The sequence below is a fragment of the Mercenaria mercenaria genome, chromosome 8 (assembly GCF_021730395.1).
Source record: "Mercenaria mercenaria strain notata chromosome 8, MADL_Memer_1, whole genome shotgun sequence".
Classification (NCBI taxonomy): domain Eukaryota; kingdom Metazoa; phylum Mollusca; class Bivalvia; order Venerida; family Veneridae; genus Mercenaria; species Mercenaria mercenaria.
The window spans coordinates 30,719,264-30,743,544 of NC_069368.1; the positions used below are offsets into that span (position 1 = coordinate 30,719,264).

At 34.9% G+C, this 24,281-nt stretch overlaps 2 protein-coding genes and 2 non-coding genes across 4 annotated transcripts; 1 reads left to right on the forward strand and 3 right to left on the reverse strand.

The window, feature by feature from the left end:
- Positions 1 to 415: 415 nt before the first annotated feature.
- Trnat-ggu (transfer RNA threonine (anticodon GGU)) lies at positions 416 to 487 on the reverse strand. The gene has a single exon. It is a non-coding gene; the product is annotated as a tRNA-Thr (tRNA).
- Positions 488 to 680: 193 nt separating this feature from the next.
- Positions 681 to 752, reverse strand: Trnat-ggu (transfer RNA threonine (anticodon GGU)). The gene has a single exon. It is a non-coding gene; the product is annotated as a tRNA-Thr (tRNA).
- Positions 753 to 4,449: 3,697 nt separating this feature from the next.
- Positions 4,450 to 21,440, reverse strand: LOC123547991 (uncharacterized). Its single transcript, XM_045335237.2, has 6 exons — positions 21,345 to 21,440; positions 8,620 to 8,774; positions 7,959 to 8,061; positions 6,929 to 7,043; positions 5,036 to 5,316; positions 4,450 to 4,656 (listed from the first exon to the last, which is right to left on the reverse strand). The coding sequence occupies exons 1-6, from the start codon at positions 21,424 to 21,426 to the stop codon at positions 4,511 to 4,513; spliced, it is 882 nt and encodes a 293-aa protein (XP_045191172.1). The 5' UTR covers positions 21,427 to 21,440; the 3' UTR covers positions 4,450 to 4,510.
- Positions 9,416 to 14,576, forward strand: LOC123547990 (uncharacterized). The gene is made up of 5 exons (XM_045335236.2): positions 9,416 to 10,024; positions 10,396 to 10,657; positions 11,515 to 11,627; positions 12,175 to 12,275; positions 12,967 to 14,576. Exons 1-5 carry the CDS (start codon positions 9,503 to 9,505, stop codon positions 13,235 to 13,237), a joined length of 1,269 nt encoding a protein of 422 aa, XP_045191171.2. The 5' UTR covers positions 9,416 to 9,502; the 3' UTR covers positions 13,238 to 14,576.
- Positions 21,441 to 24,281: the final 2,841 nt, after the last annotated feature.

Sequence of the window (24,281 nt, forward strand, 5' to 3'; positions counted from 1 at the left end):
GTGGCGGCCATCCTGGGAAGGGTCTGGTTGCCGAGCAAGAGTTGACTTGTGTATCTGGTCAGGAACGCTGGAAAGAGCCATTTCGCCCCCAGCAGTAGATTGCCTGGCCGTATCCGTAGAAGAAACTGGGGTGCTACTGGGTGGCCGTTGTAGAGTGGGTCCGTGCATGCGGACCCGACATGGCGGTCACCCCGGAAAAGGTCTGGTGTTTTAATGAGCGTACGTTAAAGTCGGGCCTGAACGGAAAATAGCGAGGTTTGGTGTAGACACGCAACAGTAGAAGAAACTTAGGTGCCACCGGATGGGCGTTGTAGAGAGGGTCCGTGCATCTGGACCCGGCATAGCGGCCACACCGGAGAAGGTCTGGGACTTTTTGTGAGTGAGCGTGGAAGTGTCACAGGGTGAGAAAAATGTGCAGCCAGACCGGGACTCGAACCCGGGGCCTCGGAATACCGTTCCGATGCTCTACCGACTGAGCTATCCGGCCGCCTACACATTTTCTCCCCGTTTTAATATTCAAGTTCTATACCGTGACATATTTCCCCACCATTTTTGAAATTCGTCCTCGAATTTCAGCGGGTACTTTATATATAAGCAATTACAGGCGTCGGAGACTAACCAGTGTAATGCCGTCACGGTCCCATGTTGGGCGCCAAATGTCACAGGGTGAGAAAAATGTGCAGCCAGACCGGGACTCGAACCCGGGGCCTCGGAATACCGTTCCGATGCTCTACCGACTGAGCTATCCGGCCGCCTACACATTTTCTCCCCGTTTTAATATTCAAGTTCTATACCGTGACATATTTCCCCACCATTTTGAAATTCGTCCTCGAATTTCAGCGGGTACTTTATATATAAGCAATTACAGGTGTCGGAGACTAACCAGTGTAATGCCGTCACGGCCCCACGTTGGGCGCCAAATGTCACAGGGTGAGAAAACCATACAATTTGGTGTGGAAGGTTTAAGTTTAAGTATAAACTTACAGTATTTTAATTGGAACTGTTCAATGATTCGAATATTCTCAAAGCCCCATACTTCCGACCCATACAACAAAATAGGGGTAATCATAGAATCGAATAAATGAATCTGAATAGAAATTGGAAGGTTAAGTTTGCGAGATTTTGTAATTAAAGCGAACATAGCTTTTCTAGCCCGGTCAGCCAGTCTTTTCTTTGTTTTTGAGAAGTTACCATTATAATTAAACTGTACCCCAAGATAAAAGAAGTCTTCTACAAGATCAAGTTTTATATTATCATAGAAAAATTCAAAATTTCTACTACCAACTTTAGATTTTGTAAACACAAAAACTTTTGTTTTAGCAGCATTAACTTGTAAATTCCATAAGGCACAGTAATCTTGCATAGCATATAATGCATTTTGCAACTCAGTTTGACTTTCAGCCAAGATCACAGTGTCATCAGCATATAATAATAGAAATAAGCGTAAGTATACTTCAACATCCTCATCGCTTAAGCAGTCAAATGTAGTTTTAGACAATGTAAATAACACTTCAAACCTTGTAGACATATATGATGTAAGATCATTTAAAAATAGTGAAAATAAAACAGGCGAAAGATTTTCTCCCTGGCGTACACCAGTATCACTAGAAAAGAAATTAGATAGTGTATTACCAACTTTAACACATGATTTAGCTAGTGAATACATGTTGTGTATTATTCTTAAACATTTACCATCTATGTTGTTATTTAACAGTTTCCGCCATAGTGCTAATCTGTTAACAGAATCAAATGCCTTTTTATAATCAATAACGGCACAAAAAGTTTTTTCTTTTTACTTAAATAAAAATCTATAATAAGTTTCAAAGAGAATATATGATCTACTGTACTGTAACCTTTACGGAAGCCTGCTTGTTCTTCACATATTACATCATTACTTTCTAAAAAAACAATTTAATCTATTATTCAGAACTGCCGTAAATAATTTACCGAAACAGCTTAGAATTGTTATACCACGATAATTATCTGGATTATTCATACTACCTTTATTCTTAAAAATAGGTAAAATAATACCTTTACACCAAATTTCGGGAAAAATGCCCGAATCCAAAATTATATTGAACAATTTACAAATAACTACAATAAACTCATCATTGTTACAATATTTCAAGTACTCATTCAATTTATTATCAAACATTGATGGACTTGTACTATTTTTTAAACTAGTTATACATTTTCGAACTTCTAAAACATTGAATGGTTCATTTAACATAGTATTATTACTAGATAGCATGTCAAAATCTATATCATCAAAGGATTTCTCATCAGTAGCAACAGACTGATTCAGTTTTACAAAATGATCATAGAAAACTTCACTTGAAATATTAGACAAAGTTTCCTTTTTCTCACTTGAATATTTATTTAGCAACTGCCAGTAAGATTTTGGGTCAGTTGTACGCAGACTTTTAATTTTCTTATTGACTTCAGTTTGAAACAATTGCAGTTTTTTTTTTTCAACAATTTTTTATAAGTCTTACTACTAGCAACCATATCAGCGTGACTATCAGAACTTCTGATTTTCCTATGTCTGCTTTTATCAGAATGATATTTTTTCCTAGCATTTTTGCACTCAACATCAAACCAAGGTTTAAATTTGACATTCTTTTTCTTTCTATTAGTATTTTTCGTGACCATTAAATGGCACTTATCTGCAGCTTCAGACATAACACTAGAAATTCTATCAGTAAGATTATTAATTAAATCACTAGTATATTCTTTTGTATCATAAATTACAGCAAGATCTTCATTTAACTGAGCAATAGCCTCTCGATCAAACAAATCAACAAACTTATCCTTAACTGTATTATCCCAAATAGGTCTTACTACATGTACATCTTTTGTATTACTAATATTAGTGTCACTGACAATATTCTCTTCTTCATGTTCTAAATTTAAAACAATGCTACCAGCTGAATCAATCATAAAACTAAGACAACAATGTATATCAGATACAATAGGATCAAAATCCAGTATTTCAAAATGGTGAACATGTGGAAATTGACAAGGAGACATTATCAAGTAATCAATTAAACTAGAACCTTTAGACGTACATTTGCCAATAGATCTATCTTTTCCAGAGCGACCATTTGCAACAAATAATCCTGACGCCTTACATAGCTCCATCAGTCTACGACCATAATTGTTGACACAGGTTTTGCTATGTGAAACTTTAAATTTACAAAGAGGCTAACATATGGCCGAATTCCGATCTGTGCCACTAGGGAAGGTTTCGACAGAGGATTCCCGAAATTTTGATAGAATGATGGTCTTTATTATTTATTATGCGCTGACAGAGCTATAATATTTAGGTAGAAGGTGTTTGATTATTATTATAAGTTAAATAAATGTTTGTGTGAAATAACTTAAATGTTTTTAGATAGATAAGATCCTTTAAAAGAATATCTAATATGCGCTATAAGGAACCTTTTGGTAAGCTAAATCTTGTCAGGTTTACATATTAACTAAAAGTGACATTTTTATTCGATTATTTTTTGAATGTACAAAATAACATACATATCCTTACTATCCATTAAATTCATATCGGGTGCATATTTCTCGATACAAAGCTGGTAAGCTATAAATATGTCTCACTAGTTGTCTTCAGTCAGACGTGAAAAAAATATGGGAAAACTCAATAGATGACAGCGTAAATATAGTCAGTCGGCCATATTTATCCACCGCTTCTGCGACGAATCCTTCACCGCTGCGGGGGTTGAACAACCAGTTCTGCGAAAGCTATGGCTATTCTCTTGAGGCTGACATACATTTCACACTTGACTGAGCAGGTAATGGATACGAGGGTACTGTTAAACTTTGGCATGATCGGATTACCAGTAGGCCGCCGCCATCTTGGACTCGTGCATATTCATTACGAATAGCCGGTATGCCAATTTGTGTTCACGCGTTATTAAGCCAGTCTATTGTGAAATGCAGTTATTAACTGCAGGCTCACAAGGAAAAATAATTCGTGAAGAGTAGTAACCCGTGCATTGAATATTTGATAATGTAGACTAGAGATTAATATGATTAATATGCATGATCTAAAAATAAACAAAAGTTTACGTTTTGCGTTGTGTGGCCAGTAACTATAATGCGTTAGGAATGGTGTCATATTTTATAACATTTTGCACGTGAGTTTTCTCCATACTACTTTTCCCCCTAATTGAGTCAATAACAAGACATGTTGCCTTTTAGATATATCCGGTATATCTGCGGGTAGACAAGATCAGTTGTTTGTGTACCTGCCTCAAAGGCCTAAGGACGTGGGTTTATTTCTTATAGTCAAAAATCTCGTGGTACCATGAAGTGCGCTTTACAACATGCAAGTTAAAAAAAACATATCAATACTTTTTTTCGAAAGAACACGTGCATTTCATGACCATTAATCCTAAACTTGTAAAATTTTCGAAGTCGCTGATCAAGAATCAACAATCACAGTCTCACAAATAATTTAATTACAAAAGCTTACTTATACAAAAATAAAAGTCAAATTTTAAGTATTTGCATTGTATCTGTACAACGTTGGATGTTGTCCCTCCCCGAGTGTGTAATAACTTTGCCCATCAATACTGAATGCTACTGATTCTCCACGTTTCTCGTGTATGTATGGCAACTGTACGGGACTTCCGGACAATACAGCTGAAGTAAAAACAATGACATGATGATGCTATAAAATATTGATTTCTAAGAAAATGTGTAAACAATTTATGAACAATACAGCCGCATATTTCTATCAATGTCTTTCCTTTTTCTCTCTCTCTCTCCCTTTATTTATTTATTTATTTATTTTTTATTTATTTATTTTTATTATTATTTTTTTTTAATAATTCACCGCCTCGGCATTGCCAGTTTGCTCATCTGTGCGTGTTGGTCACAAATATATCGGAGTGTAATGTTTACATGCCAGGAATTATAGTTTGGTTGACACCTTCAGACCTTTTAGTGGATAAGTGGCGTGCACGATCCTCAAGACAGATAAGGCGAAGAAATATATTGAATCAACAAAACAATATCGTACCCAAATAATCTTTACTTCCGTTCATATTGTAATGTAAAACGTGGTCCCTGACTTTAATGAGAACTTCTTGACCGTCGGGCGATATATCCCCGCCGACAGGATCATTATGTGTGCTCGTTACATCTAGACGTTGGTTTGAATGTAGCTGTACGGGTTGGCTTGAACCCCAGCCAGAACTTGGAATGTGTGCAATCAAGCCTTTCCCGCCATCTACTTTGGAAACTATGTACATTTCCGCGTCCGGTGTAAGCATCAATGTCTCTGCATCTACTTCGCCCCAGCTGAAATTAACATGATTAAGTCATGAGAAAAACGTTTGATTATTATTACGTAAGTCTACATATCTGTGATAGCTCTAGATGGCGGTAACATTTGAGGAATATTACAGTTTATGATATGTATACCGTGAGTTTGGAAAAGATCTTTCTGATGACGGTGCGATCGACTATTCGGATCCGTCCACTAACAGTAGTACGTATCCATATAAAAGTTTCACCCCGATTGACCAAGTTGAAAAATGGCATACTAGTAATTTTGTAAACAGGTTGTCGTAGATATGGAACATAGCTCAGAATGTTGATGTCTACTTATGAAGAGACACAAATCATTCGATTCATTACTTTCCCCAAATACTTGCGTACATGCATACCAAATTTTGTCAATATCTTTTATTTAACTTTATTTTATTTTCTGAAGGTGACATACTAAGTGTACAAATACAGATATTTTACAACTTATTTCCAGTATGGCCTTCAACTGATATACATTCACACATACACACAATCATACAGTCAATTTATAATTTAACATTTATACAAAAAAACACATATCAGAATTACTTAAATTTTCTCGACAAACACGTCTCAAATTAAAGAAGGCTTAAATAAACGTAATGTAACAATAACTATGTTTTAAAAGAATTATCATGCGTCACAAAGATTATACATGACAATTAAGATACATACAAAAAAGAAAGTCTGTCCCATAAGATAATAAATTGTTCCAGATTTGAATAATAAGATAGTATGAATATTATACCCCAGTCACACATACGGCGCGGATAGCTACGTCTAGCCACGGATAGAAACGCTTACATGCAAAACTTTAATCAAAACGTTTTAGTAAAAAAGTGTCATTATTTGTCAAAATTAAATCAAGACTGATGCAACATGACTTGTGATGCCAAATGACATGTATTGAGTATAACGACATGGTGATAACAAAAGCTCGAGCAAATAGACGATAAAATATTTAAAAAGATCCTCTGAAAGCAAAGAATGCAACCAAGAAGAATGATAACAGACTTGGTTTGATTGAGTCTGTTCATGACAGGTAATGAAATGTGCAATACCTCTCAAGCTCCCTAGCACCGGCTTAAGCGGAACTTTATTACACATATATGTTGAATTGCCTCCATGATCCCAAAGGATCCAGACTCATATGTCTAACGCTTGGCCAAGTAGTTAACTTATCAGCAATTAAAAGATCAGCCATTTTGATAAAATGAATGTAAATATTGTTTAGATAACATGATCGAAAGTGAACAGGAAAAGCAAACGCCCAGAATGCGTGCATGAGATATAAGACCCGAGTCTTGCTTTTTATTGTAGACTAACAGGTTTAGGCATGTTAAAGTCTGAAAAGTCTTTGAAAACTGTATAAACAAATGAGAGTATATTATGATCCAAATGTGGGCAAAGTCACTAAGTCGCAGCCAGCCCGAAACCCCGACCGGGATGTGGAATATTTTCATATACATGTATGTATATTCATGTGAACAATTTCGATATTTATGTAAAAGGTTGTCCATAACCACACTATTAAGCATTATTGAAGGTATTTCAAAACCGATATGAGCATTTACAGCTGAAAGGAAGTTCTAGAGGTTCGAACCTGTAATGGAGTGTCGCGTCGACTGTTACATGCATTAGTGAGTTCAGCACAGCAGGTTCCTGGACACGGTAAATTGTCGTCGCAGACCCATGACCACCTGCATCTCCGATATTACCTAAGAAAACATAAAAACCGTCGTTTAACTTAGTGTATAATTAACCCTATGCGAAAATATTAAAAATATATGTGAATTGAGACCTCCTGATTTTAAGATGTTTGGACTTTAGGCCTAACGAGAGCTGTCTGATGACAGCGCGCTCGACTTTTCTCAGTGCTTGACTCTGAATTAGAGCTTTGCCAGTAAAAACTTTATAAACCTTTAACCAAAAAAAATCTAAGTTTAAAGGCATAATTGTCAAATTCATCAGAGTTGTTGGATTGTTTTCTCAGATCTTGATAGTAAAACTTTAGTTCAATAAAGCTTTGATAGTAACAGAGATATTTGACTTTATCAAAAAGTTACCAAAAAAGTTTAAAGGCAACCGGTCTGTCAAAATTCAAATCAGAGTATGGGGGCGAGTTCTACCTGGTGTAACTTTGTTCAAGTCAAACTTTGATAGTACAGAATATTTGACTTTAAAAAAGACATTAAAAACTCGGGCGAGTGCAGTAGCTCTCTTTCTTCCCGAATCAAGCTATTAATCGATTACGTAGTGATTTCGCATTGTCTGACTGTAATGAAAAACATTTATGTTATGTCCGAAAGATCCCGAAATGAGGACGAATACATTATCGCCGAATGTGATGACGTGTCCGCTACCTTAAAGAACACATGTTTCGATTCAAGTTTAAAACACTTGCAGCATACTGGACTTCTAAGGTAATAAAAACCGCGTAAAGACTGCTGCTTGGCTCACATACTTATGGTCTGACAAAAAGGTTGACTGTATTTTCTGCGTAAATGGTTGTTCCACATCTCTTTCGACATTATACCTACATATGTTTTAGAAATGAGCAAACGTTTTTCAAGTCTTTGCCTAACAAGGTTAACTAATCTGATACGATTCCATTGTATACCAAGTAAGCTTACCAATGTACAAGCAATTATCATTTAAATGTCCAAAGCATTTTCCACATGCCACATCCTCCCAGTCTTTGCTGTTGGCGCCATCTATTACTAATACTGCATCTACCTATGAACAATGAAATGTATGTATTTCTATCTTTTTTTAAGTATTAACATAGATACCTACCCAAGTTTTAATAAAATGTTTTGTTGTAACGGGTACACCCCATGTGTAGCTCTAGGCATTATTTTGATACGGAGGGACTGCTGGGTAAAATCGTCGATCTTTCTGGATGGCTTTCTCACATGAAAGAATTCTATACCAATGTGAGGTTTCGAACCCACAGCGGTGAGTAGCAAGTGATCTGAAGCCAGCGACCTTAATCACTCAACCACGGAGGCCCTCCTGTTATCAGTTGTGCTATAATGCTGTTACGTTTGGTGACGAAATATTCGTCATTATGCAGCATTAATATCATACGTTTATAAAAGGATGCTGATGTCACTAAGGTACGAAATTAATCTTTAAAAACCTTATAATAAGTATATATTTTTTAATAGAATCCTTTCAAGACTGCCGGACAGTTTGCAAAAAAAAGCAAACATCGGAGGAATGTCTTATTATTTGAAAATGCATATCTGCTCAACAAAAACAATAAAATGAGCTCTGATCTGAAGACCTCACCTGCGCTGTGGTACCGTTAACGGCATAAATTCTATTTCGCCCACCCTTGTCATTGTGCGTGTAGAAGATACCCGGATGTTGTCTGCTAGCACAAAGACCGGATGCCTCGTCAAGGTCACTGTTTGAAACAGTTCCAACAGCAATACCGTCAGATACTACAAAGATAAAACTGTCGTCTGCTTTTAAACAAGATGACTTTATTTTAATTTCGAACACAAAGTGCCAAGTGTTTCACCACATTGATACTTTTTCGTTAAATAACAATGTTTTATGGTTGCATTTTCAATTATGACTTGCTCTGATTACATATTAGTTTAATAATGGCAAGATGTTAGATACTTCAGTTATATGAAAGGCATTTCTAAAATATAACATAATAGACCGTAAACTCAAATAAGGAAAGAATTTCAATTCAATTTCTTATATGGAAAAGAAGAACAGATATCGAGGTATGTCGGCATTTTTGCAGTTATAGCGTAACGCGTACACGTAACAATGTTTTAACGAAAATTGAAATTCATAGTAAGTCAAACATTTTTTAAAAAAAAATCTATCGATAAAGTTATCCGCGAACGTTCACTAGATAACCAGAACGTTTTTGAAAACTTTATTTCATACATTTACCTTGTAAGGAAAATACTAAGGTATTTCAACTTAATGGCTTAATTCGCAAACACTAAAAATAATTTTCATTCTTTCGGGCATGGCTTTCATGTGATTAGTCCGTCATCATAAGAATTAAAGTTTTATCGAAATTGCAAGCATTCCCATAATGCATTTTTGACGTCTGTGACGTAACAAAGTTAACGTGACAACGTCACTTAGCGACGGCAATCTCAGCCGAAAACATCTATATTGGTGCGGGAATTCAATACCAGCCAAAATGGCTGAAAAAGACCCGCCCAGGGTAAAATTTTTAGAGGTGAAACCAGCTGCCGACGTCACCGACGACGACATTAATAAAGTTACTCCAAAAACAGGTAACAATCATGACGATGTTCGAAACAAATTCAGTAAAGAACAGAATAAATCTAAATTTTTTCCAGTTCCACCACATACAAGGTCAGTCCATGAGACTGAGTTTGCGAAATTTGACAGGTCATTCCACGAGGTGGAATTAAAATTCGCAAACAAGGTCAAGGAGGCAAAAGAAGTAAAGATTCACGACTCTAAGGAAGGAAAGGATGTAGAACCGAAAACAAATGAAAATTCTAATGTAGCTAGAAACGGAAAATCGAAGCAAAGGAAACTGAAAAAGAATTCCGTTTTACCTTTGGATGTTACACAGAAGGATAAAGAGAAATTTGAAGATTCCACTAAGGATGTGGATGTAGGAGAAACTGATTGCCGAAATGATAAGAAGAAGAAAACGAAGAAGGGAAATGGCAAGTCAAAAAAGAAGAAGGTAATGTGATATTAATTTGCTTAGCACAGACGAAGTGGTAGTGTTGGAAGTTGAAGCAGTAATATTGATATTATTAAATTAGTAATATTTACTAGTATGTTTTTAAAATACATGTATCTAAGGGTAACCAGAATTTTTATGTAACATTTTATGTACTTTATCGTAAAAGAGCAGTGCCGGAAAATTGTAATTAGATTCAATTAGGAAGTTTAGCATATCTTAATTAAAAAGGGATGGATGCAATACCAACTTAAATCACGGGACACTACATGCTTTTTTATTTAGATCTTTTCTTTTAAATGTATTCGCAAACTTTTCCCGTTTCGTTAGTGTTGTGTGTAGTAGTCTTACGAATGTTCTGTTGTCAACAGAAAAAAGGACTGAAGAACCCAGTCGTGGAAACACAATCCACTTTAACAACAAGTAAAGAACCAGAGGAGCAGAAAGTGCAGTTAACTGAGGCCACAAACAGGATGAGCAGCGACGAAGTCAAATCCACAGACGAAAAGAATAAAACAAGAAAACTTCCTTGCTGCTTTGGCTTCGTTGCAACTTGGCTCGCCAAGAGGAAACAGAAGAGGCGAGATAAGAAGAGAAAAGCGATCGCCAACAGGTCCACCCTGCCGAACCTCGGTATGTTGTTAAATCATATACCGGAGAAAAATTGATACACGAAAAAGTTTTAAAATTATATGGTTCTCTGCTAGTTTTGATTTCTTTTTTAGATTGTAAATGTTTTAAGCATTATTTTAATATGTTCCAGCAAAAAGGGGCATCTAGGACAGACTTTTTTCATCATTTTAGTATTGCCACAAACACCGATTGGAAAAAAAAATGTTCTCACATATTGTGTTAATTGGGAAAAAAATGAAAATTACCGTAATGTATATATGTAGATGTTTTTCATAGGTGTAATATTTTCAAATCTGGGGTTTCATTTTAATAATTGTTCAGCAACATAGCATATCTCTGGTTTGCATATCCAAAATAAACAGTTAAAGTAGTGAGAACTATTGTAAACAGCAAGACCCTGAAAATGTACGTCCATTGGGGAATTTAAAGTCCAGAATTGGGGGAAAACATACCTTTTTTGCGTTGAAACTGCATCCTTTTACCGGCGGTATATTAGTAGGAGGAAATCCATGTAGGACACTTAAAAACCGAATCAAGCAGACTTCAAAAGAAACAATCGCTTCAAGTATTAACTCTTACCCTGCTAAATTTCTATAATGAACCTGTCTGTCTTTCAATTTGGACAGTACCATTAACTGTTAAAAGGGGTGCTTACCAAAAAGATACTGACTGAATGGTGAACAGTGCAGACCATGATCAGACTGCACGGATGTGCAGTGCACTGGTCGCAAAGGCAGAATCACTTGCCGCCAGCAGGCTAAGGGTTAAAAGCAAAACAAGGAAAAACGTGAATCCATGACTATATATTATGTTTGAATGATTGTGATAATTCGTCTAACATCATTATATAATTACAGTGCAATATGAACACAAGAAGACAAGGGGAGGTGAAGCTTTTGTCATAGAGGTTGACACTAAACCTGTCATAAAGAAGCCGCTCCTGCCTCCTATAAAACAAACAGCCGGACCTGTAAGTATAATGCTTATATACAACATTTTCTAAATACACGAGTAAGATTCGAAATTAGAGTACTAACATTGCGATCTGCAAATGAAAAAATAAGAATTAGATATTACACAGGCCAATATTGCAACTTTTAAATGAATGAATCAAAACTACAACCTACAAATGCATGAATACTTAGACACTCCAAATGAATAATTATGGAATCACATTAGACGCCCAATGTCGTTAATGCTAATGAATGAATAAGATTCAAATATTGCAAACCTTAAATGCATGAATGATATGCCAATATGGAATGAAAAGTTTCAAAATTAGACGCCCAGTACAGCAATTATTGATATATTTTAGAAGCAGATCGCTAAAAGAATAATAGCATTTTATCTAAGATAATCTAAATGCTAAAACAAAGCATTGGGAAATGTGCCATATTGATGCGTGCATACAAATTGATTTTGTTAAGCAATTACAATTTGAAAGTACATTTGTATTTAATAAATGTAATTGAGTATGAACTGATGTTAAAGTCACAGAACGTTTTGTGTACATTTAGATACGTCGTGGCACTGACGACAGACTTCAGACAGCCGAGAAAAGGAGGGCGGTGGAATTGGCAAAACGGAAAGCTGCTGCAGAAACCTATGAAAGGAAAAGGTAAGTACCACCTGGTTTACTTCAATCAATCAGTGGCTCTTTAAACCCACATAGTTGTATTATTCCAGACGTGACCTTCAGTAAAACATTATGGAACAATTTGTTCAACATAGCTTAATTTAATAAATGTCGTTAAACCCACACAGTTGTATTCGTAGTATACCAGACACGACCTTCAGTACTTAAAAATATATGCAGAACAATAGAAGCGATCTGTGAACAATTTACCCTGTCTGTGAACAATTTACCATATGAACAATTTACCCTGTCTGTGAACAATTTACACTGTCTATGAAAAATTTACCGTGTTTATGAACAATTTACCCTATGAAAAATGTACCCTGTCTGTGAACAATTTACCCTGTCTGATACATTTATATCTAAAGGTACCTACATAACACATGAATATAGATTTGAAAAAGTCCAATTTTAGTAATGCTTTCACAAACTCTTCACCAAGCCGGATAGGCTTTATGGAGGCTTTTACCTGTCTTAGGAATATTTGTTAGGTCTGCCTTGCGAGACCCACGTTTTACTTATTTCAAAGCAAAAGCAACAGTTCGTCATTTTTAATTAAACTTGAAGAAGTCCACCATCAACCTTTAATGAATCTTACAGTAATGCTCATCAGGATAAAATGTCCAATTCTTAAAAGCTTACGTCAGAAAGCTATAACTATGTACATTTTCAGGACCAAATGTAAGGCAAAAAAGTCAGAGCTGGATGTAGACTTCAGGAATAAAACCGATCTTAACATCAGATTCAAACAAGCAGACGCTGAAAGGAACCGATATAACCTAAGCCGGCGCACAAGAACAGCGACAAGACCAAGGCCTGTTTCATCCATCCAATCTCCATCCTGCGAATCTATGAGTATTGAAGGCGATCCATGCGCTTTTATTGATGATGACAACGATCCAGACGCATGGAGAGTCGACGATGTCGACATCTTCTCTTACTAAATTTTATGCTGACCGACTGCCTCCTGAAAACGGTAGACCAAATATAGTTTGCTGGTCACGTGACAGGATAAAGTCAAAAAATTTATTATAAGCAGTGAATAGTTCATTTATTGAAATTAGCATTATAAAATAACAATTTTGATCAATAGAATGAAAAAGTTTGCATTATTTTTGTATGAAACCAAATAATTTGACATATTTAGTAGTAAAGTGTGCTTTTTAATTTTCAGTTAATTAAATCAAATATTTTCTACATTTAGGATTAATTACATTATTTTTTGTTGAAAACATGATGTTCATAAACTAAAAGGATATTTTCAAACACAAATACATGTATATAATTACGTAGTTCTGACCATGTATATTTTCATGCCATAAAATGGATAAAAAGCAATAAAAGAATCTGAAAAATACAAAAAAAAAAAATGTAATCTACCTCTACAACCATGATTTATCATTGTGAGGTATGATAAAAAATCAAACATTTTTATAATATTAAAAGAATTGGAAATACAACAACAACCATTAAAACATGTCACTAAAAACATCTACCTACATTTGATTTATCATTAGTAGGTATGAAAAATAATTTAGAGCATCTTTAATCTCCATTAGATTACATCATGATGAAAATATCTCTTTTCTTTACATTGTATTGTACTAAAGTAGGCACATTTTAATTTCATAAAATTTAGCATGATGGAATAAAACAATGTCCATTAATTTTATGGTGCTTACCATACCGCTGATATTATAAAATTTCTTAGACAAGAGTTTTTCTGTAAATTCCTCTCATAAGTTTTGGCATGAAATGTTACAGGGGTCAGTCATAAAGCGTTAACAGCTTGTTGGTGTTTAGCATTTTCTTAAGAAATAATCATTAAAATCATCTAAAATTAATGGCATGAAATGAAACATGGGTCAGTACGATGCTTTAAGCAAATTTTCGGATCGCATTACTTTCTATACATACATTAACTGAATATTTCAACATAATTTTCTGCGAATTGTTTCAAATGGAATTGGAGACATTTATACCTTAATTAAAATATCTAAGAAATCATATTGACAATGCATTTACAAAAGAATTGTTTTATCAGATTAGACTCTATTTTAAATCAGCATTATTTTAGTATCTCCAATCAGTCTGTACATGATTTTTTTTCTGATTTTAACAGTTATCTTTATCACGTGACTCAGCTCCAAGGCGTCTTTTGTTTTTCATGTCTACCGTTGTAGGGTGGTGGTCGGTCGTGATTTTGGCATTGCTTAAAGAAATAAACAAATTTTGTCTAGTTATACTTTTTTAAAAGAATCAAGAATAAAGAGTTTTAGAATTTGTAAAGCAGATTGTTATTGTTTGTAAAGTGTTTGCTGTTGTGGACATTTCCTTGTGAAAAAGTTACTAAAATTAGAAGAAGGAATGGCAACTTGTTTTGAATAGTTTGATATATCTGAAACTTGATAATTAATCGACCAGTTAAACCATTGTCCGTCCAAGGGAATGCATAACATATTAACCATCATGAGATTTAATTGATAACAGAAAAACCTTAAATGAGCCGTGCCATGGGAAAACCAACAGAGTGGCTTTGCGACCAGCATGGATACAGACCAGCCTGCGCATCCGCGCAGTCTGGTCAGGATCCATGATGTTTGCTAACGGTTTCTCTAATTGCTATAGGCTTTGAAAGCGAACAGCATGGATCCTGACCAGACTGCACGGATGCGCAGGCTGGTCTGGATCAATGCTGGTCGCAAAACCACTATATTGGTTTTTTTCACATGGCACGGCTCAAATGTTTCATAGTGCAAGTAAAACACCAAACCCCACCCCCAAGTAGCTTTAAGATGCAGCGACACGTGTTGTAACGTTGCTACAGAAATGAAAAAAAAAATCACTGTTTCTGTCGCATTAAACAATATTTCAGAAGAAGGCTTTTCTCTTTGTAATAAGCTTATTAGGGCCACTCGCACAAAAATCAGCAATGGTAAAAGAACCAGCATGGGAGCCTAATGACAGACAGATTTTTTAACAGTAATCTTCACTTGGCATAGCCAGAGAGATGTAAGTTAAAGCTGGTCTCTTTTTAAATTTCAATTTTGGTAGAAAATTGGGAGAGGAGGTTGTATTTGGTGAAATGAAACTCAATTTTAGTATGAGTATAGTACTTCAAGGTCACAGCAGTGTTATTTTGACGTGGTTTTACAGTGAGCAAATGTGACAAGAGAGATATCTCTTAGAAGATAGATGACCCCTCCTTTTCTCTTCATATTTGTCAATTTTATCATAACTCTTTAAAATGAGGTAAGGATCTTTGTTCTCTAAAATAGGTCTAGCTATGTTTGGTAGCTCAATGAAATTTTCAGTTTTATACAGAATGTATAGGGAATACTATTTATGTTAGTTTGACCTTGAACGCTTATTCTGGCATTCAGACACTAAATATGAAAATGGCACTCGCATAATGGCGGATTCAAATAGTCTTCAGTTAATTTTTGCTCTGTAGAGCTATTTTCCATTATTTCTTTGTATCTTTTTTTTTTTTTGCAGAAATCACATAACAGATCTATGCTTGACAGGTAGGTAGCATCTTCATAATGAAATAATAACATTACAAACTTTGTCATGGATACACAGATCATGCACCACCACTGCAATTTGGGGTCTCATTTTCCAGCTGATTCTGCAGTTTGTGTGCTTTTGACTGAAAATAGTTTTCTTGCATCAAACATGACCCCCACTTTTCTTTTGATTTTTATTCATCACTGACAATATCCTTCAAGAAAATATAAGTTACACACATTTAAAATGGGTCCTAATATGTTCTGCAGCAAAATGTCAATTTTATATAGAATATAAAAGAACAGCTATTTAGTGTGTTGTAACCTTTTAACATAATGGACGGAGACGAACCGAATTACTAAATGTTAGATAAACTTGTGGTCCAACCCTTTTGCCTTTCCTAGAATGTTCTGTATGTTATCTGTATATGAGCCACACCATGAGAAAACCAACACAGTGGCTTATCGACCAGCATAGATCCAGACCAGCCTGCACATCTGCGCAGTCTAGTCAGGATCCATGCTGTTCGCTTTCAAAGCCTATTCCAATCAAAGTAACTGTTAGCGAAAAGCATGGATCCTGACCAGACTGCGCGGATGTGCAGGCTGGTCTGGATCCATGCTGGTCGCAAACGCACTATGATGGTTTTCTCATGGCGCGACTCATGTGTATATTGCATATCTTGTAAAAAGAAAGGAATAAATTATGTTTAAATCAAACTAAATGGAAAAATCACTATTTCTGCCACAATAAACGATATTTCAAATGATGTCTTTCTGCTCTGTATTAGCTCATAATAAAAGAAAATTTAGGTGACCAAAAAAAAAAAAAAACAGCAGTTGAATATCTGTTTTGATCAAATGGGTAAAACGAGCAGAAATGTAAAAAAAAATAATAATAATTTGGATGTAAGGTTTCAAGTCATACTAAACTGCTGCACTCAAGAAATGTATAGGAAAGACAGTATACTTGCACTCTTGATATTTCATTTCGAATACGGCCTGATTAAATCTGTGTTATCTTACTCTATAAAATCAGAAATAGAATAAGAAGCTCCAGTGTCATTTGATAACAAAAGTCACGAAGTGACCTTAAAATGACATTTTATTATATTATGTAAGGAGATATACTTTTTGATAAAAAATAGTCGCACAAAAGCATATTCATCACTCATCAAAATCTAAGAATGAGCATGCATTCACTAAATAAAGTTAAAGAGAGAAATAAGACATACACCAGAATATCAAAATATGAACTTAACAACGGCTGCATTGGAACCCTTATTTCGTCTGCACTTGAAATCCATAACATTACCATCATTTACTTTTTCGGTGGCCACACCAAACTTCGCGAATTTAATGTATATGTGAGCATTATTTAGGTTATTATGTTTAATCATATCTTATTGCTTATTGCTATTCACGTCTGTAATAACAAACATCAAAAATGTACATGTACAGTCAATAAAATAAGCAAATGGGTCGGGCCACAAGTTATTATTATACTATATTATTTAGGCTATTAGTTATTCTGTAGCGAAATATTGCCCGACTTAGGAGCGCAATAATTTAATTGATTTAGCGATATTTTTCTATAAAGAACTAATAATCTATTTACAATATTGAATATTTAATACTGAAATTAATTAAATGACATCGAAAAAAGCGCAGTTAGTTCACGCATTTTAATGCGACGCTTTCAAAGAAATGGAAAACGATTGACATACCGAGTTCTATTGTTTAAATGTACGCAGATTCAAAGAGCTTCTTTGGCAGATTATAGAAATTGTCCAGGTCTCTTTATTTTTTCGACAGTGCTTTAATCACTCTACTTAGTACGTTGGGTAAGCTATTTACAAGAATGCTAAATAACCGTCTTTGTGATTGGGCAGAAAGTTATGATGTATACATAGAAGCTCAAGCTGGTTTTAGAGCAAAAATGAGTACAGTAGACAATGTATTTGTACTACATGGTTTGATTAATCATATTATTAATAACGGAACCAAATTGTTCTGCGCTTTTATAGATTTTAGTAAAGCTTTTGACTATGTTTGTCGTGACAACTTATGGTTTAAAATGATTAAATTGGGTCTTAGGGGTAATATCCTTAATATTATACGATCAATGTATGAAGGCATAAAATCGAAAGTCAAATATATGAATAAATTAAGTAACAGTTTTGAATGTCAACTAGGTGTAAGACAGGTGAATGTTTATCTCCCCTGCTTTTTTCTGTGTTCTTAAATGATATAGAAGACATGTATGTAACCAGTGGTTTAAATGGAATAGATGTTGACATGTTTAAAATGTTTCTAATTCTATATGCAGATGATATTGTCTTGTTTGCAAACAGCCAATATGAGTTACAAATTAGTTTAGATATGCTGCATGAATACTGTAATAAATGGAAATTATTAGTTAACCCGCTTAAAACTAAGGTTATGATTTTTAGAAAAGGTGGGCGTTTACCCGCAAACATTACTTTTCATTATGGTAATAATACTATCGAAATAGTGGGTAGATTTGTATATCTTGGTGTTGTATTTACAACAGCTGGGTCATTTACTGAAGCACAGAATACCTTAGCGGGTCAAGCGCTTAAGGCTATATTTCAAATGAATAAATATTTGTATAAATTTACGTATATCTCTGTTAAACATAAACTAGATTTATTTGACAAACTTATTGTACCTATTTTCAATTATGGTAGCGAAGTTTGGGGTTTTCACCATGGTAAAACATTAGATAGAGTGTATATGCAATTCTGTAAACGTCTCTTAGGCGTAAAAAAAGGTACACAGAATGATTTTATATATGGAGAGTTAAGAAGAATGCCTTTACAAAATATAAGATATATGAACATTATCAAATACTGGACAAAATTGTTACAAGCTGATGATAAGAAATATGTTAAAAAGGTGTATTTAATGTTGTATCAAGATATCCTAGATTACCCCACAAGAAAAACTGTGTTCATTACTTAGAGATTTACTTTATTCATTAGGTTTAATGATGCATGGATATTTCAAACTGTTGGCGATGTACACTTATTTTTAGAAATGGTAAAACAGAGGATTAAAGATCAATTTGTACAGAACTGGCAAGCAAGGCTAAATGAGTCGAGCAGAGCTCTATTTTACCGACATATAGCTGTATTCAGGTTTCAGCCTTACTTAAACATATTGAATATCTCAAAATTTCGTATCAATTTGTCACGTTTACGTGGGGTCATCGCATCGCCTTTGTATTGAAACTGTAGATGGAATCAGCCTGTTAGTACTCCCATTTATGAACGTAAATGTACCTTTTGTGAATGTTGTGGAAGATGAGTACCATTTTGTTATTCAGTGTAATATGTACGCAGATTTAAGGAACAATTTTTACCCTCAAGATTTGGAAAAGACCAAGTATTGTTAAATTCATCGATCTTATAATTCAGAAAACACTGTTTAGTAAAAAATCTTGCAAGCTTTGTAGAAAAAGCTTTTGAATTAAGATCTCGTTTACTTTATATAAGACAGTAGTCTGTCACATTATGTTAATAACATCAGCATCAATCCAAATATTAACGTGATTTATTAACTTATTGTCTCAGTATTTTGTATAAACTATTATGCAGGTAAATTTCATGCACTTAGTATTTAGTTTGTAGCATTTCCTATGCATATGAATAACCAAGTTGTCTAATCTTGTCAGTTTTTCGCATCCTGACAAGGCGGGCTTGTCAACTTTCGCATTCGACAAGATGGACAACATAATGGTAAATAGTGTGTTGATGTTAAAACATATCAGTTTGATTGTGATGTATGTTTTTTTGAGATTTCTTGATATTTTGTAAATATAATTCAGTTTGCAAAGCATTTTGTAAACAGATGCATGTCTCACTGTTGTTATCTTGTCAACTTCGTTTTCGGACAAGGTTACAACGTAGTGAAAGTTTTTGAGTGTGATCTGAAGTAAGTTTTCATGTCTAGCTCTTCTGTATTAGTATTCAGATATTTATCATATGTTTCAATTGTAGCAATAAGTTTATCAATATAATCATTTTTAGTATAGTTAGTATACTGACACTATGTACTTGAAGTAGTAGATACTATTATGTTATTAGTGCTCGCATTCAGGTACACAAATACAGAGTACATTACAACCGATATATTTATTTTCAATTTCAGTGTCTCTTCTGACCAGTCCGTGGCGATTTATTAAATTTCATTCTAAACTTCTATACTACTAATTGTCTAACGTTTTACTTGACGTTATATTTGATATGACCAATGTCTATATTGCTACATCAATTGTATTACTAGTTATAAACTTAAGTCACATTTGATATGATGACTGTATATACTGTTAACTTTCGTTTGCTGTCACCATATACTTATAAATGCTGTACTTTGCCACATGGGTCTATGACCTTCTGGTTTGTATGAAATAAAATCTTGAAATCTTGAAATCTTAATGACCGGCTATAGCTCTAAATCAACCTCGCGTCGTTTGGGTTTTCCTTCTATTTCTATGCGGCCGCATCACACAAACATTCTTTCTGGACGTGTAAAAATAGTCTCATATGTTTTTTTTTTATAATCTAGGTATTGTGAGAGCGTGTGAGCAACTGAGGACTACTGTTTTAAACAACAAAAAGACAGAAACAAGCAGCGACGGATTTTAGAATAATAATTATGAACTTTATATTCACATTCAAAATATCAGGAATCAATTCGTTCACTCTGTCGCTCTCGCGCATTCTACTCGTAATGCAACACGCATAAATGAAATAACGTGCGCTTTGATTGGTTAACAGTATGGACAGACGGCGTTTTGATTGGTTAACAACATAAAGTGGCGCCATATTCCTTACCCTGAAATATCACCCAATAAGCACTGGATATCAGTCCTTTCAGGGCTTTGATTTATTTTTACAAGGAATTAAGGAAATACAAAATACTTGTAATAGGGTGCAAAGTATAAGGTCGCATTTTCAAGCTAACGTCCAATCTATGTCAAATGGTTTTCAGTAATTCATAAAATTCAGCTATAAAATTTAACTTGGTATATTTTTTTTTATTTTCATTAAAGAACATATCAATTAGACTTATATCATTTATAAAATTCAGCAATAAAATTTAACGTGGTATGATTTTTTTTTTATTTTCATTAAAGAACATATCAATTAGACTTATATCATTTATAAAATTCAGCAATAAAATTTAACGTGGTATGATTTTTTTTAAAGAACACATGATTTAAAATGCTGACAGAATTATTTAAATATACCAATTATGTCCAAAAAAAAAGCAAAACAATCAAACAAAACAAGAAAAAGAGTCAATTTGAGGACTGAAATTATCTATATAAAAAAAAGACCAACAAAAAGTAGCAAATTCCCAAATTCATTGGAAGGTACAGTACTTTAAGCTCATTTTTATAATTTTACTCCGTATTTTTTTTTTAATTTGGTGAACTTACATCTAATTTATATTTTCTAGCATGTAAGAAAATAATATCAAAATAAAGCGGAACATATTTTGAAAATCCAATTACCTTGTAAGAGAAGCCTTTTCTCAAGTGAAATCGTATAAGCTGTATGAAACAGCAGACCAACAATATAAGCTAGAAATAACATTTTGTGCGGTGGAACTTTCGTAGTGCGGCGCTACGTAACTATCACCGCGCTATTTATAGAGAATAGAAAAGTTACGGTGGACTTGTCCGCTGGCAAGATTGACATGTGGAATGAAGATATGCCCTTCACTTATGATATCACAATAAGTGTCACTTATGACTGCAGGAAAAAAATCGGTCTGAAAAATCAACGAAACTGAATGATTATTCATTTGGTCATTTTAATGTATATGGCGCTTTTGGTCTAATGGCATTTAGAATCTAGTAGAAAATATTTCGGAATTACAGAACCCAGCAACAAAAAATAATAGCTGACTCTACGACGGAGTCAATGCATATGTTGCAACACCCCTCACGCTCATCCTTCCCCGTGGGTGAAGTTAAAATAAAACTGGATCTGAGAAAGCAAACTATAAAAACATTAAATTCTGGCGACTTTGTAGCCCAAAGCATATACACGGAACTAAAAGGTTATATGATGAAATAGCAAAGTTTGCTTGACTGAATAAATGGAATGTACAATCACGAAATTACTTTAAATAGCTATAAAGACTCTTATCAGGTGCCTTACATTATTAAACTGAACATACCAGTGTACTAAGTAGACGTGATTTCTCTTCAGATAGTTCAGCGAGACATATATTGTGTTATTGTACTGTTTGATTTTTTTTTAGCTTGAACATTTCAGCTTTGGTTGTTCCAGTAGTATACCCCTGCTTTTATAGCTCTGGGTATTGTTTAAGCACCCTTTGGATATGCTACCTGCTTTTTATTCTGTCTTTGGCAGTTCCTGTGATATGCAGGCTCCATACCTTCAGATCGCTGCTCTAACTTCCAGTTTGTGGAGTTCTGCCTTCTCGTTTAGGGCAACTCTTTTGTTTTGCAGATGTCGGCCGGTCTGTCTGTCGATACGTTGACTATTCGGTTTCCGGATGATAACAAAAAAAAAAAGGATTATGGAAGTTGATAGGGAGGTTGGTCATGACCAGCAGATGGCTTCTATTGATTTTGAGATCAGTATGTCAGAGTCAAAGGTCACAATGACCAGGAACAGTCAAATGGTTTCCGGTCGATAACTTTAAAACGCTTGGGTTGATCATGTTCTGCAGATGACCCCTATAGATTTTGAGATCAGTAGTTCAAAGGTCAAGGTCACAGTGACACGTAAAATTTAAACCATTCTCGGACAATAACCTGAGAACACTTGGGCCTATGATCACGAAACTTAATGGAAAAGTTGATCATGACCAGCAAATGACCCTTATTGATTTTGAGATCAGTAGGTCTAAGGTCAAGGTCACAGTGATCCACAACGTTTAAACCGCTTCCGGACGCTTGAGCATAGTTCACAGGGAAACTGGTCTTCTTAAGTAGATGACCCATTAGTTTTTTTTTTGTGGTCAGTTGGTCAAAGGTCAAGTTCACAATGTCCTACTTGGTTGAATCAATTTCTGATTATTATCTTAAGAACTATTTGGCCTTGAACCTTCATATTTTATTGGATGTTTAGTCTCATAATAATTTTCGGGTCATGAGGTCAAGGGTCAAGGTCAGATAGAGTCAAATCCATTTTAAGCAATATCTTAAGATCTGTTAGGCCTACATACTGCAAATTTCATAGGTTGATTGGACTCCTTTAGTAGATGACCTTTATCAATATCGGGTCACTAGGACAAAGGTTGAGGTCATTTAATATCAAATTCTTTATAGATTAATATCAGCAAAACTGATTGATCTATTCTTCTTGAGAAGATGACCCTTAATAATTTCCGGGTCAGGGGGTCAAAGATCAATGCCAATATGGGTAAAATCCATTTTCAAATTTTATAGGACAGTTGGTCTCCTTTAGTAGATGGCCCAATCACTTTTGAACCTGGGTTAAAGGTTAATGTCATTTAATATCAAAGGTTATCAGTGGTCGTGGCATATGTGTTTTCAACAGCTCTTGTTTTAACTGGGAACCATATGCCGCTTTTCATGGAATTGCACTCTGTGCATCTTTGGTTACATGTGCATCGCCGTATGAATACATCTACAGGTGCCTCTTTATTACATTGTGGTACTTATGACATGTGTAAATGTTGTGCTCTGCTTAACCCGGGGCTAGAGGGCGTGGACGGTAGCTTGCATTTCCACTACCGTCCAGGAACAGGCTCAATCAAACCAATCCTGCGCTATTTTCGTTTATGTCGTTGAGCGACTTTTGGTTTTCCATTTTTTCTGTTTTATCTTAATGTTTGCTTTTGCCACCACCACAAAACCGCACAAAGCAATAAATAAATAAATAAATAAATAGATAGATAGATAAATATTTAGCACGATAAACCATTTTTGTCATGCTGCCGTGTTTGCATCATTACAAAAAACATCCTCCTGTTGCCGCGTGGCACTCCCACCAATACGATGACACGACAAAATAGGACGCCAACACGTCAGAAAAAAAAAGGTTCGTGTCGTCGCACTACCCTTAATGTATCCGCATTCTGTCGTGTTGGCGGGCGATTTATCGTGTTTGTCTTCGCATCGTTCTGGTGACGGCACCAACATTTTAGCACGTCATGGTAGAAACGAGCCACCATTCTCACGTGAACTTGTAAAGTATGTATGACAGAAATGTTCGCTTGAATTTGCTTGTGGAGGTCTTATCATATGGCCTGTTATAAGGCTAGCCTATTCCTGAGCTTACAATGATTTATGTTGGACTGGGAATACTAATGATTACGCCAGTTTTCAGACCTTATAGACTGAAATGAAATGGTTTGGTTTAAACATATTTTATTGCATATCAATATACATAATATCTACATCTCAAATACAAAACTTAAAAATATTATATGCAAAAGGGCTGGGTAACAA